The sequence below is a fragment of the Diadema antillarum genome, unplaced genomic scaffold, assembly GCF_040938485.1.
Source record: "Diadema antillarum isolate AM-2024a unplaced genomic scaffold, OU_Dant_1.0 seq00000061_RagTag, whole genome shotgun sequence".
Classification (NCBI taxonomy): Eukaryota; Metazoa; Echinodermata; class Echinoidea; order Diadematoida; family Diadematidae; genus Diadema; species Diadema antillarum.
This window is the reverse complement of record NW_027271165.1, coordinates 307,425-328,357: the sequence shown is the minus strand read 5'-3', so window position 1 is coordinate 328,357 and position 20,933 is coordinate 307,425. Positions and strand designations below refer to the sequence as shown.

General features: G+C 40.6%; 1 protein-coding gene across 1 annotated transcript in view; it reads right to left on the bottom strand.

Moving 5' to 3' along the window:
- The window catches only part of LOC139725836 (uncharacterized), a 104,335-nt gene that overhangs the window by 9,382 nt on the left and 74,020 nt on the right, over positions 1-20,933 (bottom strand). Inside the window, exons 12-20 of the mRNA XM_071636915.1 lie at positions 20,550-20,679; positions 19,873-20,033; positions 18,616-18,620; positions 18,150-18,542; positions 17,827-17,938; positions 12,426-12,569; positions 11,558-11,724; positions 10,840-10,964; positions 232-1,722 (exon numbers count right to left, since the gene is read on the bottom strand). Coding sequence (XP_071493016.1) covers positions 232-1,722; positions 10,840-10,964; positions 11,558-11,724; positions 12,426-12,569; positions 17,827-17,938; positions 18,150-18,542; positions 18,616-18,620; positions 19,873-20,033; positions 20,550-20,679 — 2,728 coding nt within the window. The remainder of the gene's footprint in view (positions 1-231; positions 1,723-10,839; positions 10,965-11,557; positions 11,725-12,425; positions 12,570-17,826; positions 17,939-18,149; positions 18,543-18,615; positions 18,621-19,872; positions 20,034-20,549; positions 20,680-20,933) is intronic.

The window sequence follows — 20,933 nt, the reverse complement described above, 5'->3', positions numbered from 1 at the left end:
ATATAAGACAGCATGAAAATTGGGGTGAGGGCAAGGAGGGCAACAATTACTGATAGCTTGGTTTAAAGCAAAGAGTGCATTACCATTGCAAGTTTTTCAACATGACTGACAAACTTGTCACATGACATATATCTGCATAACACATCCAGTTTTACAAAGACCTCATTTGTGTGTATGCTTATTTGGCTGACTCCTGCTGATTAAAAGGAGATTGAGGCACACTGAACTCACCCCTGTGCATGGACATGTAGACTTGTCCTGGCTTGCTATCCCTCTCTGGAACCATCCTTCTATCAATGATGTCCTTCCCTGGAGCCTGGAGGTGAGCAGCCTTCAGGGGCGGGTCCTCCTCAGACAGCTGCTTGTTCTTCCGATTGATGCTGTTCATCTTGTCCAGGTTGTCATCCTGGAAGACCTCGTCGCTGGAGGACTTCAGGAATGCCTCCCTCTGCCTGGCCAGTCTCTCCTTCTCCTCCTTCTGCTGCTGCTCCAGCCGTTCCCTCTCTCGCTGGAGCTCTGCCTGCTCTCTCCTCAGGCGCTCTATCTGCTCCTCCTCCTGTTTGTGCCTCTCCTGCTGCTGCAGCTTCTCCTGCTCCAGCTGCTCCCACTCCCTGCGGAGACGCTCCCTCTCCTCCTGCCTGATGCGCTCCCGCTCCTCTTCCCGGATGCGCTGGTACATGTCGTCCTCTGATGGTTGTCTCCTGTGCGGACCACTCGAAGGAGGGGCAGACTCCTGCCTCTGCTGCATTTGCGGCTGGATGATGTCGCTGGCAAAAGGTCGATGTGAGCTGGCTTTCTCCTGCCTCTCTGCCTGTTCTTGCAGCAAGCGTTGGCGTTTTTCTCTTTCCCGCTCAATACGCTCCCTTTCCTGTCGTTGTCTAGCAAGCCTCTCTTTCTCCTCCTGCTCCCGAGCCTGTCTTTCGCGTTCGTCTTTCTCCCGTGTTGCTCTTTGTCTTTCCTCCTGCTCACGAGCGATCCGTTGCATCTCCTCTTCCCTCTCCTTCAGTAGCTTTTCATATTCCTCCTTCTCTTTCTGTATTTTCTCTCTGGCTTTCCGCTCTCTGGCTTCCCTTTCTTCCTGAATGCGCTTCTTCTCTTGCTCCTCTCGGCGCTTCTCCTCTTCCTTTCTCCTCTTGACGAGCATCAGCTCCTCCTCTCGTCTCCATTCTGCCTCCTTCCTCTCCCGCTCTTCTTGCTCTCGCCGTTCTTCCTCCTCCTGCTCCAACCTTAACCGCTCTTCTTCTTCCCTCCTGATCCTCTCCTTCTCCTCCTGTTCCATCTGCTGGATCCGCCTCCTCTCCCGTTCCTGTCGCTCCTTCTCCAACATCTCCTCCTCCCGTTTCTTGAGCTCCTCCTGGGCCTTTTTCTGCAGCATCCGTTTCCTCACTTGCAGGGCTTTCAACTCCTCCTCCTGTTTCCTCCTGGCCATGATCTCAGCCCTCTGGAGGTCCTTCTCCTGTTCTTCTTGGAGTCTCCTCTGCTCCTGCTCGTACTGCTCCTGCCGGAGTCTCTCTTGCTCTTTCTGCCACTTCTCGAGGCGCTGCCGCTCCTCATCAATGTTGAAACTCTTCCGATTGGCATTATCCCTGCTGCTTGCGGGTTTGGAACGCATCTGGACCTCATTCTCCGAAGCAGGAACAGTCTCCACGTTAGGCTGCTCGACCCGTTTCCACAGATCTTCCACGTTTTGCTCCTCTGGAGTGGATTTCTCCTGCTCATCAGCTAATTTAATGGAGGAAAATGACAAACAGTGAGATGTATACTTGTAGGCTGAATGTTTGATTCTTTTTTTTTTCATGCAGAAGGTCCACTTATACCATTTTGTTATGTGTCCTGATATGCAATGGCCACTGTAACATACAATTTACAGAATATATTTTACATCTCACTCCCCCCAAAATCAAAACTGAACAAAACAAAACAAACAACACTGCAAGTTATCAAATTAAAGGATGCTGCAATACACCATCTCAAACCAGTAAATTTTCTGAGCTCTTCACAGGTAAGGAGTGTAGCAGTGGGCCTTAAAAGGGGAATGTTAGCACTTTAGGCATCACTTCGGGGAAAAAATGGGAGAAGGGGATGGGACGGAATCAAATCTTTTTTTTTTGGATATCTTTTCAGGCAAGGAATATATTGTTTCCCAGTGCACTTAGCTGAAATACTTTTTATAATGCGAAATGTCATAAAAGAAAATACATCTTTCACAAAAATGTACACTTGGGGGCATAGCAGGGGCAAAATGAGTTGAGCAAAATCACACAGGGGTAAACACAGCAAAAAGACCCACAGGGTTTTGTTGAGGTGCCCATCCAAATTCCACGTTTGATGATTAATTAACATTCACTGACATTCATTATGTAATTTGACGGTTCTTAAAGTTAACTCAAAATTTTATCAGTTTTGATGATTGAATCAAATTACACTGTTCGAATCTCTACTTGGATACATTTTCATGAAGAAAAACTTTTTACAAGACAATGAATATAATAAGTTTTGATATTCCTCAGAGGCACCAGAATACGATCAATATCAGCGACGTCAAGCATGTGACTTCCCTCAAAAACGTGAAAAAAAATATCCCCACATCCACAAATGATTTCTTTTATCCCAAAATAGAATATACATGCCATAACTTCACACGTCTAAACATAACGTGGGAAACTGGAAACATGCAAATTATGACAATAGCATGCACTCATGAACTGACATTTGAGGAAAACAGATATTAATCTTATACATAGTGTTGTCTAAACATGCAAGCATTTGCAAATGAAGTCAAGCCTTCTATAAATTTTGGCCATGTATAAGCGAGGGTAGTTTTAGATGACTATAAAAAATGATGCAAAAGAAAAAAAGAAAAAGAAAAAGAAGACAAAGCTGCACAATGGTCAAGGCCAGATCTGTACTATACATGATGCAAAAAGTTTACTATTATCATTATTAATCATTACAATAGCAGAATAAAAATCAGATTATAAGTTCTTTCTCCAGCACAATTGCAAAATTTACATGTCATTTTCCTGGCCATAAGTTCTATTGACAATTGAAGAAGTTACCTACCAGCGTACTTATCAGAAGCAAATTATCCACCTTTCATCACAGGGAATGTGACAGAATTGACTGCAAATTGCACGTCGCTTCGCTACAAATTTATTTTCGATTGACTGCTTTCAATTTCATAAATTTTTTCCAGATCTGGTAAATGATTAATGATATCAATGTTTCTTTACAACCACGATATTCAGAAAGCATTTCCACGCAGAAAGACATTCTTACTACACAGAATACTATCAATTTCAATGACTGCATTACAAAATTTAAATAACAATTCCAAACATTACCATATTCAATTATTGAACTGAAATCTACACCTGTACTGCAAACTTAATGAAGTATTTGAGTATTCAAGGTGAAATTACATAAAAATCATGCCAATCCAACATATTCATAACTAAAAGTAACAAAAAGCACTACAAAATATTATGACAATCATTTAGGATGATTACAGACATGCTTACTTGCTTCTTAAAAATCATATTCACACCAAACTATGCTAAGAAAATCAAAAATAATATTTACCCTGTCTCTGGCTCAGGTAGTTAGTAGAGCATGCAGTGTGTTTGATTTCATATCGCATTTCTAATGACAAACTTACCAGGTGGAATCCAGTTGCTATAGCTACAGAGATCATTGTCCCGATGAAATGGCTCATGGGAAGGAAGGGCGGAGAGATGGCAGCTGTGGTATTATGGGTAAAGCTAAGGATTCTGGGTATTAGGTTGGCAGGGTACTAGTGACATCATCTTTGGGGATCATGTTGGAACATAGATGTGGTAATGGAAGTGTTGTTTGCAGCATTGCAAAAGATGCTGAATGTGTCTTTAAATATGCAATATATTCATCTGAAGGGAAGGGAAGGGGTGGGGTGGGGTGAGGAGGAGAGGGGGAGAGGAGAGGGGGAGGGGTGGGGTGAGGTGGGATATGGGAGGAGGGCATGCAATGGGGTCATAGGTCAGGATGGATGATGATACCTCACATACATCCACACACATCCACTAACAGAGACCCACATAATCTCCATGCAGGATTCCCACACATGCCAACAAGAATGAACACAAAGGCATTGCCAACAACCTTGGAGGATGTATGTATTATGTGGCAAATGTAAACGTCAATGACAAGGTAAGAGAAAATCACGACAAAACTCATGTTCTCATTCTGTGATGAATATTAGTATCAGAGAACTCTTTTCAGGATTCATCAATGCAATCATGAACACTTCCAGGATTTCTTCCAACACAACAGGAAAATCTTTGTGTCAACTGTACAAAATTCCACATCATTGTTGCTGGTATTTGATCCAATCAAACTCAAAAACACATATAACACAAATACACACACACACACACACACAAAGCATGCATTCAGTTGCATAACTTCACACTGCATGGCAGTTGTATGTGAAATATTGGTATCTATCTATGGCATAAATTGGGTGTTATGTGTCTTTTTTCAAGCATTCCATTTTGTCCTATAGATGTCCTCAGTCAGGTCCCCCCCCCCCCCTCATTCACACACACACATACACACACATGCACACACACACACACACACACACACACACACACACACAAACATACACACCAAAGCTACGGTTGTAAGACACACAGATACACAGATAAACATACACATTTCACATCACAAGTACCACAGATACAGTAACAGCATTCTACATGATTACACAGGAGTCCTCTACTCGTTTGGAGTAGTTACTTCATTGTTTCTTTTTCTATCTAATTTTGCTTCCCTAAACTCACTTTGCAAAGGTACTTTCATGGCAAGGAAAAGAAAGAAAGAAAATAAAAGAATTGTAGAAAAGTGAACAAGCAGATAAGTAATATGATGCCTGCACAATGAGAAGTTATCTCATTGTCTAATTGCAATGGCTTTGCAATATAATCAAAAGAAAATTTGGAAAATTAAGATGGCCATTTTAATAGAGAAAAGTCATGTCCCAAAAGGCCACAGCTCCTATTGTGTCTTTCATTCTACACAATGCATGATCATGTCAGTTTTATGCATTTTATATCTCAAGATTCTGAAAATGAATACTTCACAAGAAGGCTGATCAGTAACAAAAGTTGTGATGAGTGAGCTTCAATACATAGAAATATTTCTTTTAAAAATGGAAAAAAATTATGCTATGAGGGGAAGAAATGTGATTATAGAGATAGAGTGTGAAGCTCAGAGCAATATTTTGATTTGGTGCCCTTTTCTCATAACATGCTTCAGATAACTCCAAGAAAGGACATTAATGTCCTTGCTATGTTGTGAAAGAATTCCTTGAGATGGATGGCCCAAAGATTAAGATCTTCCTTGTTCTGGACAGGTATGTACAGTATATGGTCATGTAGAGATGAAATCAGCAGCAATGCACACAGAAAATACAGAGGAAAAATCCCATAAATGCATGAACAGCACCACAAACACCATCGTATGGACACCAGAGAGGCAAGGTACCACAGTGAGCTCCCTGATACACGGTGTAACACCGGGCATGGCTTACACCATGTACAGGTCACACTATGAATGGCCTACACCAAGTATGCCTTATACCGAGCAAAGGCTTACTGTAAGCATGGTTTGCTTTGAGCATGGCTTTAAAAGAGGCTAATGTGCATCACAGGGTTCCATAATTTTCATAAAGCCACATTGCTTCCTGTCCTATTCCTTGTACTGCTGTTGTCAAATCAATTTTTAATTGTATTTCCTCTAACTGGTGGCAAATTTGAATTAGTCTTTATCAGAAGGTGTTGACACTGGTGCACTTCAAACAGTTGATGTCAAATGTCATATCAGAATGAGTCTCCCACATTACGTCACACATGTAGTATTCACAGTGAGTTTCTCCCACATTGGGTCACACATATAATATTCACAGTAAGTTGTGAACTATGCAGTTTCAGCACATTAGAGTTCTTAATAGTAAACCAATTTTGGGCATCTACTTGGGAAATGATATTCATTGAATATTGGCATTAATTTCTGCCTCCCTCAATGCAATACTAGCCAACATACAACAATATTTCACTATCCGGCTCTCAGATCAGGTCCCATTATGTAATCCCAGGGAAAGCACTCCTCAAACAAAAGTTTTTTCATCAACGTTCTATTCACTGAAGTGTGATGTAAAACAGAATCTGGGTTGTTTTCTTCCTTTCTTTGTTTCTTATGCAGCAGACAGATGCTGCTAGTTTTGTATAAGTGCCAGCTGAATCAAGTGATGCAAATTGAGTCCCTTATGAAAATGAGATATCCCAAGAGAACCTACCCACGATAAGATAACTAGGTATATGCTGACAATTTCTTTCTCTACATTCAAATACTCCTACTGCACTGGGGGTGTGGTTAGTTTCCTTGGGTTGCGACAATGAAGAAAGCACTGCTGAGTTTCTTGACAGGCATAAGTTAAGCGCTTATGAAAGCAGAACTAATTTCTACATGTTAAAGTGGTGGGACCTTACCTCTTTTGAGAACAAACCAGAATTGAAATATGTGCAAATTGTCCTTTTTTTTCTCTCTCTCTGGTTTTCAAGGTAATGGTTTATTACAAGTAACATATCGATGAGAAAGACATATAAGTGATGGCAGTCCATGAAAGTGAGCAGTCAGTGCATGACAGGAAATTGTTAAAACTTTTGCTATGGAGATTCCTACTAGTAAATAGCTGAGGATACTAAATTACACATGTAGGATATTACAAATACTGGTACATATAGGTCAAGGAGCAGCAAACATTGTGTTTGGTCCCTATCTCTAGTATTAAACTAATATAACAACCAAGTTCAATTTTTTTTCTCTCTCTCTGTTGTATCAATTCATACTCATACATGTATATACTTCTAGATTCATCTATTGTGGGAATTCTACAAGGCAACTTGAGTATTTGGAATGAATGTATAATGGAATGAATGACATAATACTCAATGCACGCTTTCACACTACACAATGATTCTTTGGAAAAAGCACTGCAGTTTCATGTTTCTCCTTCTTCAAGCAACGAGGAGTGACAGTAGAGGAGACATATAGTATGTACAATATATCAGACGCAAATCAGGTCATGCAGCAAATTCACTGAAGGAAAGAGTTTCAACTACTGGTTAAGAGGGGAAAACCTGTAACACATACATAGCAAACTTCAAATGTGATTTCTACTTGAATGCTATTATCTGTACATGAAATATCAAGAAAGAAAGACACAAAACTCTAAAAATCAAACAACACGACAGTAAAAATGTTTCACAGAAGTTATTAGATGAAAGTAATTGATATTTAGTAACTCATCAACTCTGGACTCTCATGAAATCAGCTAGTATATGTGGCAATAAACATTTTTTCCTCTCACTCAAGCAGAGGATACTTTTGGAGATGGAATTTGAGGCACTCTTTCATTTCGACCATGTAAACCGACTTCTTATCAAAAATACCAATCTTATTCCACTTATCTTGCATTTCATGTACAGCATAAAATACTGGTACAATATCGATCATAATCCATCATGATAAAGATATCTATTAAGAACTATCTTGGTGTCTCAAAGCTTACCAGTTTAAAAAGTGATTGCATATTTCACTATGTGTGTACATAACACTTGAATCACCTAGGATATATCAAGACTGTTACAGTGTTAACTAATCTGTGATGCAACAAAGAGATCAGACGCTGTTAGTAAGAAGGATAGAGAGCAAGCAATTACCCAAAGTGACGGAATGTGTCGAGTGAAGAAGATAATTTAAAAACCCCTATGCTACCAGCTCATGCACCAATCTAGCCAGCTGGTATTACTTTCCTCACATCAAGGGTATTGAACAGTCTCAGATTTCCTGGAACATTCTGCCACTTATTTTTTCATTACCTATCAACGCTTATCTTTTTTAAATTCAAACTATATCAGTGGCATTAAATCTACGCAACAGAAGCCCAAAAATCCCCCTTCACCTGTTTGATGGGCATGTTTGTTTGTTTGTTTTTTACTCTGAACAAAAATGGGATAATATCAAAGGGTATATTCATGGTGCTTGTCCCTGTTTCATTCAAAGTACACGTAGAATCGCAGAATATAAACAGCCAAAAGTAAAGGAAATGTGCAGCAGTTTCCCCAAATTATGGTAAGAACAAGAACTTCTTCAAATCAAAACAAAGTTCATGCTCTTTTTTGTGAGGGGTGCATTGAAAGTCCTTATGGACTGTGCTTGTTAAGAGATAACAGAAGACCACTAAAATACTCCAATGATTAGCATTCATCATTCAGATCAAACACAATATTCAAGAGTTGATTACCTAACAGGGGCTCTGTGCATTTGAAAAGGAACCCTAGACACCATTTCATGAAAGTTGTCAGTCTCTGACAATTTCAGTAAAATCCTCGGTTTTGATTGGCTGAGAAGCTCTGGTCACTGACTGTTACTATGGTAATTGTCAGATACTGACAACTTGTCAGGGCTGATTACTTTCATGAAACGGTGCCTTGGAGCAGTTTGTTACTTGCGACAGAAGGACAAAGCAGGTAGTTGGAGCCATGAACAGGAAGAATGGTGGGAATGATTATGTTTGTCTGACCCTGTTGCCCAAAAGCTCGGCAATGAGTTGTTTTATTTGCTTCATTTGAGCAGCTGCAGGCAGATTGGTCATTACTGATGTTGGGAAATGACAGTGCATTCATGCTTCAGTACAAGAGTTTAGTATCAGCCAGCAACAAACATATGCTCACTTTACACACACACACACAAACACACACACACACACACATTCATACACAAATACACTCACACGAAGAGCGACATACATACATGCAAACACACCTTCAAATGCCTTCAAAAATGGACTTGTCCGCCATGTCAAATTTTACAAGCCACTTGATTGTGGACCTCACTTTTTGAAGGGTTACAACTAACTGTAGATCTTCATGTAAGCCATACTTTTTTAATTGTGTACTGACACCACACCTTTTGGTCCCTATGCACTTAATTCACATGCCTTTTACATGATCTGAAGCCTAATGTACCAATGCAGCAAGAACGTCACAAATTCCAGTGTCTATTATAGAATGGGTAGCGAGAATCCTGCGATCTGATTGGTCGAGAGCTATGTGTTGATTTTTACTGGCCGCACGCTACGTACGCTGAGTCACCGTGTGGTAAATCGCGCACTTGTAGCAAGAGTACGCGTACTTGTAACAAAGGTTTGCGCACTAAGCAAGCGTTCGCGCACTCAGGTTGGCCATGCGTCCAGTAAATACTGATGCATGGCTGGCCGTGCGTCCAGTAAAAACTGATGCATGCTTGTTTACGGCAAGCCAAAAGGAAATGCATCCAGTAATTTTGTCATCGGGTAACACGATAGAAAAATGAGTTTTTGACAAGAAAATTACCCATTCTATAAATCAGATGACGCACATGTCTTTTCGTGCGTCAGTCGGAATATAGTGTGCATGCGGTAACTATGGAATTTAGCCTAAACCCACTCGGCTTCGCCTCGTGGGTTAAGCATTCCATAGTTACCTTATGCACACAATTCCGACTGACGCACTCAGACCTGTGCGTCATTTGTATACTGCAAGCTGGTGTGTAAGTGCGAAATGTCCATATTGGAAGGCACTGCCAACTGAACATATCAATTGACACAAACACCCCCCCCCCCCCCCCCCCTCACACACACACACACACACTCCAATTTTGGTCTACTAAAAAGTTCCATCTGACAATTGGTAGAAAGTTGTAACTAGTATTATTGGGAGAACCTCACTGTACAAAATCCTTCACAAAGGAAACAGTGGCATATACATGTATGTGATGCCTGAACAGAAATCTTTCCTGCACAGTTAAAAGCACGGTGAAAGTGGCTTTTGGGGGGTTGTTTTAATATCATAGTGGATTTGTTTACATCATCAAGAGATTTTGAATATGACATGTATAGACAATGAAGCCTGAAACAGATTTACATGCCATATAAAATGTTAAACAATGAGTGGATCATTTGGAGTTGAAAGGGGCATCCATGTCATGATAATTATAACCCCTTTGGACTGGGTCATATTTTCTTTTCTTTTTCTCTCTATCATAACCAGCACTTAAATTATTTGTAGCACTGCATGAAAACATCAGAATGCACTCTTTCTGCTTTTTTTATCTGCATGAAGTATTTTTTTACTATCTTCAGTAAAATTAACATATGGCTCAATAAGCCCTCCTCTGACATTAAACTTTAAATCATGGCTTAAATTTCTGCCAAACTTCCGATCATCAATTCTTGCAATATACGGGGCAAGAAGTCAGGTATATGGGACAACTGACACTTGCGTTTATCATCACATTTCTTTCCACTCATACATGCTCACAGACACATTTTTTAATAGCTCTAGTTGTATCCCCAAAACAAACATGCACTCCTCAATCACCTTCACGTTTATGCAATATCACTTCCTTCTTCGTCAGTTGCATGCTGTTACGCACCAAGGAAAGGAGAATAAGTATTATTTGGGTTCCATCAACACAGCCAATAAAGAGATAAAGTTATATCACAATCCGAGAGCACACATCCTTCTTCACAATTCTATTCTTGACATCAACATAGCACACAGAACACACAATTTGCAAAGGGTTGGTATAGGTTGTGTGACTTTCCAGTGCACTGATATCTGAGAGCTCATCGGCACGATGTATATCTTAGGGGGACGGGGATAGGTTGTGGGTCATGTGAGCCAACACATGACTCTGTACTGCGTTCACCTGACTGTTTGGCTAGGGTAACACATCTGCATGACTCTTAGGGACTACCTGAGTAACCAAAGACGGGCATGTCCTTTGGGTCAGGGCTCTTACGAAAGAAGTCGGAGCGGTCCTTCTTCACTTTCTCCTTGATGTCGGTGCCATGGCTAACAACAGAGGGCACAGCCTGCGGTCTGGGTGCACAATGAAAGACAAAACGAGACATAGCAATGAACCTGTAAAGAACAGACCAATGGAGCAAAAAGCACAACAACAAATAAGACATAATGTGGTCATGGGGCCCACCCAGGTGGTATTATTTGATTGTAATATTTGGGCCACAGAGATAGATAATGATGGAACTCGGAGTTATTCAATCTAACAACACCTGTGACAGAATACCGGAAACAGAGCACACTCTAATCTACTCTATTCTATTATATAATTATATTCTTTATTTTTATGTTAACACGAAACAACAAAACAAAAATAAAAACAAAAAGCATTCTTCATAGTCTGCCTGCAAGTGCTATAATGTGCAGCATGATTCACCAAGTTTGTGCAGTACTTAAAATGTACAGCACACATACTTTGGGGATTTTATTTGCTTGTATTTTTGTTACTTTGTGGCATCACTTCTGGATTGGCATGCATACCAGCCATGTGATCTGCTGTACACACCACATGAGGATTCCTCCTATGTATGTCCAGTCACTGCATACAATATGTTCAGAATTGACGAGATTTCACAACATCACACAGCATTCTGCTGGAGTTGATGCCCTACCTGAATGGCTGAGGCCCCTTGTTGGCTGGTATGAATGGCTTGGGTCCCTTCACACTCCTGAATCCAGTCGGCTTCATCTTTAGGGATGAGGAAAAGCTGGGTGGTGGAGGCGCTGATTCTTCAGTCGTCTGCACTGTGGGGGCCACGATGGACTCCTTTATTGGTGACTAAAACATAGGAACAAATACTTTTTAATCTCGGCAAATGATTCATTACAGTATACAAGAGGTGAATAAACTTGAGCTATTTATAATCTACTGAAAAATAGACAGAGGTGTGCACATACCTTTAAGAGAATCTCTTCAAAAATCATCAGAACAACTTTGTCCACTCACACAAACATACATGCCAAGTCTCATTTGGACACCTCAAACAATTCTTTAGTTACGCTGCCCACAAAACTGATTATGGATGGAAAGACAGAAGGAGGGATGGACGGACAACCCAAAAACAGAACGCTTCCAGCAACACTTCATGGCAGAGGCATGGAAAAAAAAATCACTGTAAGGTAAGTCAAATTGAATGAAACTTGGCAGATCAAGCAGGAGGGAATATTTTGCTTCCATGGTAACCTATTATGTCAGACTATACAAAACAAATTGATCTCATGTTACAAAATAAAAGTGCAGAAATACCAACACACAACTTTATCTTTAATAGCATACATACAAAGTGAGATACACTCTTTTTGTGTAATCACATTCTATTACAAAAAAAAATTGTGATAATTAAATACTAGATAAATATGAGTCAAGTTGTGATATCTACTCACTCTGACTATTCAATGAGATAATATAAAATGATGGAAAGATGGGAAGATTTCAACATGTTGAGTCATATCTCTGGCACCATGATGAGGGTGGCTTACCTTATCCTGCTCATCTTTCTCAATCAACCGGTGGACCTCTTCCCTCTGGTCCTCCTCCTTCTCCTCCCGCTGGAGCCGATCCATGATAGCCTCCTCCAGCTGCTCCTCCTTGGTGAACTCTTCCTCCTCATCCTCCTTTGTCTCCTGCTTCACAGAAAACACGGAGACGGGAAACCCAACACAACATGAGACCCTGATTTCAACATACATGGATATGCCTCATATACTGCTCTACAATGCAGTCCATCAAATGTTTCATCCATTTGACCACATTTTAAAATTATCTATGCACTATAATAGCCACGACCTCTGCGTAACTGGCATATGCATGCTCATGTTTCATTAAAATATCCATTTGATTTATTTTTTTTCGGGAGGGGGGGGGGGGGGGGAGAAGGATCAAAGATACATTGTGTGTTCTTTTTCCCTTTACCAAAAACATTAAGTTACTTCTGCAAAATGTTCTCTTATGACTTTGATTGATCTAGCCCATAGGACTGAGCCCATTCATTTTATTTCTTTGAAACTGTTTGGCACTTTAATATGAGGAGGTCTTAATGAGAAGTTAAATGCACAATCTACAAATGCTTGAATATATGCACAAATCAAATATGACCAGGAAATGGAGTCAGTCATATAAAATTTCCCACTGACTGAACAACAGTTTCTAAGGATAATTTACTTTGTTATTGTTGTTGTTTGTTTTTAGTGCATCTATATCAACATTGAGATCCACCAATGTTTTCAAAGACCATATAATTGGTCTGGTAGGAGATGAATGGCACCAAGGCTTAATGGAGCACTTCTTGTAAAAGGTAGGAAGATATTAATAAAGTCAAACACTCATCGTGAATGCCATTCATTAAACATGTTATATACAAAATCAGTTACACTTTTACAGTAGTGGTTGACAATACAATGACAATGATAAGTGGTGGAAGAAAACATCACAGAAATTTCTAACTGTGGGGTCTGAATGCTTACAACATAGGACAATTTGAAGTCCTGTGACACACTCAATGGATTCATCGCCAAACAACATTGGCACTTCAAACCCTGCGTAAAAACCTCTTAATGTGACATTATACAAACAGTGAATGGTCACGAGTGCGATGGCACAAGATTTTGCCCGAGGTGAAAGATAGAGGCGCTCGATTCAACGAGGCGAAGCCGAGTTGAATAGATGCCTCATCTTTCATGGAGTGTGAAATCTTGTTCCACTGCATGAATAAAGACCATACATTATTTGTTTTATACAACACCTCAGACTTCAACAGATTCTTAAATTTAGCACAGAAATGGCAACCATTTTTTGATCTTGAAAGGCAAATTGGTAGCAAAGTCAAACAGTTTCTGGTATGCAAAACTGATTGAAGTTGTATACAGTACTGATCGAGTGACCAAAATGCGTGTGGCAAAGGTCTGTTTACTGTGACATCAGAGCTGTGCAATGGAACAAAAACTTTGAGTCAATCGTGAGTTTAACATGGGAGTCACAGGAAATTGGTGATGTCAGTTGTGCGACATCCATTTTTGCTTAAACAAAATTGCATAGCTGAAAGCGACAGCGTGCAGTGGAACATTTAACTGCATGTCACATGATGAGCAATCGACCAATCGGATAGCTACATTCTTTTTAGGTGTTGTATAGTTGAAAGTTAGTGATTAGTGTACATGTAGTGTATGGGTTAATCAAAGAGTAACAGAAGAATTCATGACCATCCTCAGGGCCTTGATCATGTTTCCAACACCAAGGTTAAATTGTACTCAAACAGACAGGTGGTAAATCAATACAGATACTGTTCAAAAACAAAAACCAAACAATCTCATCAATGATGGTAGCAAATACAAATATCTGCAAAGATCTTTACACATGAAGAATGTTTTTGTTAGAGTCTCATCAATCCATATCCCCTCACCTTTGATGTGATAAAAGAACCATTCTCTCGAAAACGGCAAGAACATGCTTTAATATCAAAACGTCGGGAGTGGTTAGGCCCTTTTCAGGGCCACATAGATACCCAAGAAAGAATATGTGGTGCACCATCAAGCCTTCCATTACCCAAAAGAACACACCATATCAAGTCCAAACCGCGTGACTGTACATATCCAGTCAGTGACACATAATGGATTATTAAACCCATATGATAATTAGGCACTGTTTCCGGGTTAAAAATAGTTTCGGCCAGTGGTCAGTCCAACAGTGGATAGCTAATATTAGCTTCCAGTGATCTCTTGAAATATCGTATGCCAAGACACGGCATGTGAACACTGTATGCAGGGCCCATGCATTTCCAGACATCAAAACGATTGTTAATTTCCCCAGACCACACCAGGCGGAGTGTAAGACACACTCATACACCTATTTCCAAAGAAACAAGACACTTGCAGTCGACAAGCCTGAATGAATCCAATTAAATTTCACCTATTGTTTACATGTTACATAAGAAGTGGACCCCAGGGAAGATGAACTGTGCCAAGTTGGCAAGACTGTTCAAAGCAAAGCATACTCGAAACCAGCCATTTCATTTCCCTTTCTATGCTTGTATTTTGTGTTTGATTGTGAAAAAAGTGAGTAGTAGGTACCACTACTACTTTTTGATGTCAGAACTTATGGTTGTATTCATTAAGAATATGTATACCATTGTTGCTCTCTCTCTCTGTCTCTCCCCCACACGCACTCATGCACAAGCACCTCAATGCAAGGTTGTTTTAGCTTTTATTGGCACATTGCCTTTTCCCTAATTCCTCTACTGTATATACATTAGAAATGACAATGAACAAATCAAACATTGAAAGAGGCTCTTAGAATGATCACAGAATACTGCTGTGTACCTCTGTACACCTCTCTCTATTTCTTTTGACATGTAGCTCAGATTAAATAGAAAGGAAATTTTGTTAGACTTAACCCTACGAAAATAATATAAATACATGTGAAACAAGCCCTGTCAACACTGTGCAATCAGTACAGGCCAATGAAGAATAAAGCAATTCCAAAGAGGGAGATATTTGAAGTGAAATCTTCAAATGCAGAATGCAAACAAGTTAGACATCAAACAACATCAAACTATCACTATGGGATTCATGACTATACAACAGTCAGTGTACCAACTTATAAAATAATATGACAAACCCGTGGGATGACTATGAAATTTCCTCTACATTAGTCCAGCATTGACATTATACACAGTGTAATCGAAGATTTTATGGGCAAATAAATGACTGCAGTTTCTGAAAACCAATAATCCACATATATATCATGGATATAATCATTTAAAATTGTTATATTTTAGAATAGATAGAATGTAATATGTTCAAGAACAAACTGATGGATTTGCACTACCAGACTTGCATTTGATGTAACAGTGGATTTGCACTACCTGAGTAATTGTACCATTTTTTATTGACAATGATCAGCCTCTGAATGGCCAATATGGCCTATTGTTGATTCCCCCACATTTTAATGAAATAATAATAATAGAGAGACTCTTATAAAGCACTCATTCTACCTAAAAAGATACTTGTGGCGCTGTAGAACAGAGTACATATGGTACATACATTTTATATATTTATTGCATGTTGCATGATGTAAGTTGCACATATTTTAAGTTTATATTTCTTTTTTATTTACCCTGTGGAAATAAAATAAATAAACTGCACTGCTATTTCACAACAGAAGCTTGTATTTCACGATCTTTGATAGGAAATTTTGGTTGCCGAGGTTCATCCGACCAGCCACAATGAATGTTTTTATCAGATATTATTTAAAAGTGGGGTGCGCTGTCCTATTAAGAGTTTGCATGACTAAAAACACTTCTGATGAAAGATGGCAACAAAATGTATTTGTGAAATGATACAAGACAGAGGCTACAAACCACACAGAAGGAATTTCTGTCTTTTCAATAGAAGTGGAGAGAACAACACTTGTCAGAACTTCAGAACAAGAACACACTGTAACACTGGTTTAGTTTTTCCCACTCACTGCAAAGGACACTGAAAGAAATTGCATTTGGAATGCAAGACAAAGACACACTACGCAAACACCAAAGTTTGAAACATTTGCTGAAACTGCGCTAATTATAACACAAAAACACAGCAAGCAAGATCAAGGGATGGAAGTGGGCAAACACCTTCAAGGCTCTTGGAACTCACCTCGGAGGCAAAGAATGAATCTTCAGTGCCGAATGTTTCATTTAGGTCATCCCGGCCCTTAAGAGCCTCCTCCTCCTCCTCCTCCTTTTCCTCATCCAACTCCACACCACCATCCACACACTCTTCCCCACTCGGGGTCGCATCGCCTTCCCCGGAGTGGAGGGGGTGTTGGTGGTGGGGTGGTTGGTCTCTTGGGGTGGGGCTGCTTGCATCAGCAGGGGGCATATCTTGAGGAGGTGCATCGGAGAGAGGGAGGGAGGGAACAGGCGAGGATATGGGAGAAGGAGGTGGCGAGGGGGACTGAGGGAGGTTCTGGGGAGAAGGGGGGTTAGGAGATGATGAAGACAGTGCATTGGTAGGGGGCTCATGGCACTCTACACTACCATCCTCATGGAGAGGCTGAGGGGTGGGGAGGTGGAGGAATGATGTTTTGTGGGGAAAGAGAAATGGAAGAGTTGCATACATATATACAAGGAACATTTGGCATGCTCATCACAATATTTCATGCAAAGTAGAGAGGGCATCGGGATAATATGCAAATATTTCTAGCAGCAAAGGAATTGACTATCTGATGGCTCATGCAAGAAAATGAAGGCAGAAGACTTGACAGAGTAACAACTAGTTTTTTACATAGTTTTTTTTTTTTTTAAATCCAATGAAATTTGAAACAAATTGCATCATCATCATCTTATACCTCAACACAACAAAAAGATGACTGGAAATATAGTACATAAATACCTTTTGATGGCAGTCCCCTATGACTGCACACACACACACACACACACACACACACACATACACACAAAACCTATCAAAATATGTTGCAACAGCATGTAAGTTGACGTAGTGAGAGAAAAATGCATTTGCAGTTAAATACCCCAACAGATGACCATAGATATGTATATCCCCTTGCATGAACTGTATGGTGATTTAGTATTGGTGTATAAAAATGTTTAAGTGCAAATTTGTGCAGATTCATACTGAATGGTTCATGTGCGGGTGACTTGTAATTTGGTAGTAATGTAATAATAGCTCTGTCAGAGTAAATATTCTCTTATTTGAGGCCCTCGTTAGTGCATGGCATTATTTCAAGTTACAATTTCTAGCACTTGGACAGCTTTGTGCAATTCACAAGTCACTTGACCTACATCCATATCTACACATATTACAGAGAGATTACAAAAAAATGTTGTGCATCTATGATTGGTGCTTGTCCACTATGATGTGCTTTGACCCAATTTGATCTCACCTCATCTCTCTGGTTGGATCCATTCCAGGAGTTGGGTGCCGTCCCGTTGAGGTCACCATTGGTGTAGCTGTCACCCAGAGCCCCCCGGTCCTGACGAGGTGTCTCCTCAGAGCTATGAGAGAAAGAGAGCAAGGGAGCAAGAGTCAGACTTGCACTTGCCTTCTCATTCGACCAAAATTCATGTGATCTTCTTCGCATGCTTTATCGTACCACTGGTGGCTTACAGAATCAATAATATTGAATATTGTAAATAATCTACCAATTAAGGAAGTTACTGCAGTGAAATAAGCAAACATTTGTTTTGTAAGCTTCCGAAGACTCACCTTGTTTCATCGTCACCTAACTCATCCAGAAGCTGTTTGGCTCTAGAGAGAGCATTCCCGGATGGGCTGGAGTTCGTCGAGCCATCTTCCCTCTTCAGCCGCTCTTCCCGTCTCCTCGCCATCTGAATCTCCTCTTCCTCCTTTCGCCTCCTTTCCTCTTCTTCCTCTCTCTGCCTCCTTTCTTCTTCCCGTCTTCTTTCTTCTTCTTCTTCTCTCCTCCTCCTCTCCTCCTCTTTCCTCAGCATCTCTGCCTCCCTCTGTCTCTCCTCCTCCCTCTGTCTCTCCTCCTCTCTCCGCCTCTCCTCTTCTTCCTCCGCCCTCCTTGCAGACAAGCGAGACTGGGCGTGGTCAGTGTAGGAGGATGATGATGATGCAGAGATGGTCCGGGGTTGGCTGTGGGAACCTGCCCGAGGATTCAACAAGGATGTGTATTACAATTTGGAAAAATGCTGTACACACGCATGGCTTGTTCTTTAATTGTATTTTACATGCAATATTACTATCCAAATTTACATCAAATGTTTTTCACTTAGCCAGCATCAATTAGTAGAATCCATCTTCATTGCATCCAAACTCAACTTACAAATTGTTAAAAGAGTAAACAACCCTGTTTGCGACAGGCCTTGGACAGGGTACCAATTTGTAGCAGGGGCCGTTTCATTCATTGATGAAAAGGCCCAATCAGGTGTCACTTTCCCATAACACTTGCAAGCAACTCCTGCTTGTGTGCTTCAGTGGGACTAAGCACACAGGTTCATTAGCTATGTTATTAATGAATGACACTGCCCCTGCTACAAACAGGCACCCTGCTGCAAACTGGGTTGATTTCTCTGCAGCAAGTTGAAGCATTTTCTCTGAAGGATTTTCCAGAACCTTGAGAAGAATTCTTCTGACTGCTTGAGATCTGGATCCACTTCTTGAAAACAAGATTTTTTTTTTTCACAGTTCTCACAAAGCATAGAATCTGGAGAGGTGTAGAATATCAATCAAAGAGGGTGTGGGGGATGGGGAACCACAGGAAACACAAATCATATAAAATCTTGCAAATGACTGCTTGACCTAAACCAATATGGAGACATACTCCCTGTCAAAGTAGACATATGATGCATCACGCGCTACCCCGGGGTACCGTAGTACCCCGGGGTATCACGTTGTGTAGCGCCACCTCACGTCCACTCGAGGACAGCCGCAGAGAAATGCATGCACTGTGTGTGCGTGTACATAGTCATTCCCATGCTACTGCATGTTATACTATGCATGCATGGTACACTGTGCTAGCAATAGCGCGTGCTTCAGTGCAGTGCAGTGCAGTGCAGTGCAGTGCAGTGCAGTGGCTAACGCGCGCTAGCTCCAGCACCAAAATAATTGCCACTTTTTGGCAACCCAGGGTACAACCTTTGAAAAAAAAAAATTCAACAAAATGGCTGATTTTTATTTGGTACCCCGGGATACCATTTATGTCATCATATATAGTGTGTGAAGATTCAATGATATTTGCTCCTGCGACAATTGCTCCCATAAAATATATACATGCTAAGCCAAACATAAATTCTACCCACAAACATAATCCTAACCCCAATCCTAATCCTCACATCAAATTACTGTAAACCAAAAACCCTGTCACAACCCTGACCCTAAGCCCTTGGAGAATATAAGGCGAGAGCAATTGTCGCAGTGTCACCATGTGCGGAATATTGTCATCATCCTCACCGTCTCCGCCAACATTAGAGTCGTATCTCCGCACTTTCAGGTCGAGATTGCCCGAGAGCACAGCCTGGCTGATGCTGTACTGGAAATCGTCGTGATCAAACATCTTGGTTCGCTCCCCATTTATAGCAATGATTTCGTCACCGACCATCAGCTTGCTGAATTTCGCGGCACTCCCTGAAATGAAGAGACATGATCTCATGAGATTAACAAGGACAAAAACGAGCTGGACTACCTTTGACACAAGACAAAGAAAATACTGCAAACATTGATATTTTCATGTGATTAATTTTTTTTTTTTTTTTTTCACTGAGAAGCTCAAAAACGTATTCACAAGTTCTCAAATTCACGCTGTGCAATGGTCAACCCATTCAAAATATGCAGAGAGAACTGTGAAGATATATTTGCGGGTTCTAGAATTCATGCCAGCCAAGAGTAGCATGAAATATGCAAAAATGAATGAACCGTGAAAATTTCTGCATTTACAGTAATCTGTCAAAAACAGTGATGATTAGACTACATGATTTGGCGAACATTATACGAGACACAACATGAATGTCCTTAATTTTTCCCATTCTGCAGGGATCTTTCATTACTGGCATTCATCAAACAGCCTCCTCCTCATACGCTCCACACCTTCACCATTGTTTCTGCACACAGCTTGCAATGTCCCTGTCTACGCATGTTACCCACCTGGTTCAATGTCTTTGACCACGATAGGTTTCTTCTTGTCAACGCCTCCAGTCACTGTGAAGCCAAAGCCTCCCTCACTCCTGGGTCTCCGGCTCATGCTGATGGTGAGTTCTGTAAAAGCTCCCGGCTCCTGCAGTTCATGATTGATTTAACGGAGGCTTCTTCTTTAATTTCATTCATTGATTGCCAGAGTGATATATCATCCAACGAACACAAACAAGCAAACAAGCAAACATGCAAACCAATTCACTAACACATGCTTGCAGTTTGCTCCATTAGTCTGGGTAGGACATAAAATTTCAAGATGAGAGATCTAAAACAAACAACAAGGAAAGACTAAATACTTTGACCAGGGAAAAAATTTCCTATCTCCAGACTGAATAG